Below are 2,819 nucleotides of genomic sequence, written 5' to 3' on the forward strand. Positions count from 1 at the left end.
TGCAGATTAGAAAGTGTTTTGCACGCTCTGAAACTCACCACCTTCCGTCTGGAGACGGACAGACAGCTCAATCCATCCAACATGGGTCAGTTTTCAGTGGTGCATGTGAATCTAAATGTGAATTATGCATCACAGCAGTATGGATATTTGAGATTTGCAATACATTACATTTAACAGTGTCATTAAATTATTAGTGTTTTTAAAATTGACTTTAGAAGAGCATTAGATGACAATAGAGGAGTCCAAATGTAAAAACAGGGTAAATGCGCATGCACAATAAAATATCCAATAAAAATAATAATTATATATATATATATATATATATATATATATATGTATATGTGTATATAGACTGATAACTGCTGTGGTACCGATATAACATCCCTGTTTTTTTAATCTTTTCAAAACTTTTTACTGTTACTTATTTAGTTTTGAAGGTTTATTGAACTTTGTTAAAGGGTTATTAAACATTTCAGAAATGTATATTTTATTTTATAATGCAATAAATACCTGTAGTGACAAATGCACCAAAATGTAAGCAAAATTAAAAAAAAATCTTCCAAAATCTGCTTTTATACTATAAAAACAGTATAACATAAACTGAATAAAGTCATTTTTTTAGTATAGTATTTTTTGTTTGTTTAGTATAGTTATAGTATAGTTTATAACTAGCTGTATATAAAAACAATGAAAAGTCTATGCAATGTCCCCATTAAGATAACTAAGCAAACGCGTGTGTGTTCTTCCAAAATCTGCTTTTATACTATAAAAACAGTATAACATAAACTGAATAAAGTCATTTTTTTAGTATAGTATAGTATTTTTTGTTTTGTTTAGTATAGTTATAGTATAGTTTATAACTAGCTGTATATAAAAACAATGAAAAGTCTATGCAATGTCCCCATTAAGATAACTAAGCAAACGCGTGTGTGTTAGAGAGTTTTACTCTAATTTTGTCAGCGTGCATCTGTGGGAGCAGTTTCCAGTGTTTGTAATTTCCCTCTGTGTGTAGTGCATCTGCACGAGCGATTAACCGCACTGCAGGAGCAGCACGAGGAGGAGCAGTGCTCTTCACAGCGGGAGGTGCTGCAGTTACAGGATGAGCTTCAGCAGGCCTGTGAGCAGAGACAGGAGGCGCAGCGGGAGGTGCTCCGACTCAGGGAGGCGCTGGAGAAAACCACCTCTGCTAAAGTAAAACAGCTTATGGGCTCATATTAATTAAGAGACTGCATGAAATGTTTGTGTGCAAAGATTATTAAATGAACCCATTCAGTTTTCATGTGAAATGGAAACTAGTATTTATTTATATATTTATAAAATATTTTAAGCAGTGTTTTTAGTGTCATGTATATGCTATTATAGTTTTCACTATTAATTAATTTAATATATAAATTAATAATTATTTTTAATTCATTTATATTTAAATTTTACATACATTTTTAGTAATTCTGTTATGTGTATTTGTCATCTTTGTTTGTTTAAATTTTTTCCTAAATATTTTAATATTAGTTTTTATTTTCGTTTTATTTCAGTTAGTAATTTTATAACTACAAGGTCATATTAAAAAAGTTTCCTTTTCACCCAATCAGCCTAATTTCACTTTCAGATTTCTTTATTTTAATTAACGGAAACGTTTTACGATAACAACAATTTTCAAAGAGTTTTCAAAGAGTGTATATTCATGTTTTTCTCAGTTCAACCAATGAATCTTTATAATATCATAAGTAAAATTGTTATTTCTATATCAATTGATAGTTCTTGACCTTTGAAACTGTTCGCAGATGGCGCGGGAGACCACAGCACTCTTGGAGGCTGAGCAATCCCACAATGCACTGCTGCTGAGAGTGGAGGAGGTGGAGAGAGTGGTGGAGAGGGAGAGAAGACAGGTAAACTGAAGAAAAGACTAGTAAAGGTTCACATTGTCTCATTGATCGTGATCTTACTTCTTATCTGATTGATAAATGTACTTAAATGATCTTGAATCATGTGTCTTGTTGAGAAGAGGCTGCTTCTAAATGATCAGACCTTCACCTGATGGACGATAAAATGGGCCAAAACAAATCAAGACATTTATAAAATGCCTAATTTAAGCTTTCTGACCACTGTTTGCTGGTGTCTTGTCAGGTGGAGGTTCTTCAAGCAGACTGTCACGCCTTACGTACTGACAGACAGGCAAACAGGGCAGAGCTAAAGAAGAGGGAGGAGCAAATTCTGGGCCTGGAAAGAGAGTGTCGGGAGCTTCGAGACCAATCCGGTCAGAAATACTGAATTATGGGACATTTTAAACTATGTCTATACTACAGTATGTCTGTTGGTTGTGAAACTAAAGTGTTTTGTTTCCTCTCAGGAGTGAAGGAGACTCTGATATCACAGCTGACCAAAGAGATCAAGGTACGAGAACATGTGAGGGGGACACTGACGGCGGGAATGACACGTCTCATGATGTTTGTGTGTGTTTAGAGTGTGAAGACGGCTCTGCAGAAACAGCAGCAGGAGAACAGCAGACTCATCAGGGATGGACGAGATCTCAGAGCAGCTGCAGATCAAGTCCAGGTACACAAACACTCACTCATGTTTCCTGGGGACATTCCATAGGCGTAATGTTTTTAATACTGTCCAGACTGCATTTTTTCTATCGCCATACACCAACCCTACACCTAAACCTACCCCTTACAGAAGGACAAGGATTTCAGATATCGCCATCTTTGTGGGGACATTTTGTCCCCATATCGTAGGGTTTACCAGGACCAAACACACACACTCACACACACACTCTCACTCACTCACTCACTCATGATCTATTTAGCATTATATAATTA

The 2,819-nt window shown here is 35.4% G+C and overlaps 1 protein-coding gene across 1 annotated transcript in view; it reads left to right on the top strand.

The window, feature by feature from the left end:
* The window catches only part of LOC107576261 (coiled-coil domain-containing protein 150-like), a gene marked incomplete at its 3' end in the record, with an annotated part of 11,539 nt that overhangs the window by 240 nt on the left and 8,480 nt on the right, over window positions 1–2,819 (top strand). Inside the window, exons 1-7 of the mRNA XM_016262477.1 lie at window positions 1–85; window positions 1,013–1,191; window positions 1,782–1,886; window positions 2,125–2,254; window positions 2,348–2,391; window positions 2,461–2,553; window positions 2,621–2,720. The exon at window positions 1–85 is cut by the window's left edge and continues 240 nt beyond it. Of these exons, the coding sequence (XP_016117963.1) occupies window positions 1–85; window positions 1,013–1,191; window positions 1,782–1,886; window positions 2,125–2,254; window positions 2,348–2,391; window positions 2,461–2,553; window positions 2,621–2,720 (736 nt within the window). The remainder of the gene's footprint in view (window positions 86–1,012; window positions 1,192–1,781; window positions 1,887–2,124; window positions 2,255–2,347; window positions 2,392–2,460; window positions 2,554–2,620; window positions 2,721–2,819) is intronic.

Source organism: Sinocyclocheilus grahami, unplaced genomic scaffold, assembly GCF_001515645.1.
Source record: "Sinocyclocheilus grahami isolate Dianchi unplaced genomic scaffold, SAMN03320097.WGS_v1.1 scaffold3411.1, whole genome shotgun sequence".
Classification (NCBI taxonomy): domain Eukaryota; kingdom Metazoa; phylum Chordata; class Actinopteri; order Cypriniformes; family Cyprinidae; genus Sinocyclocheilus; species Sinocyclocheilus grahami.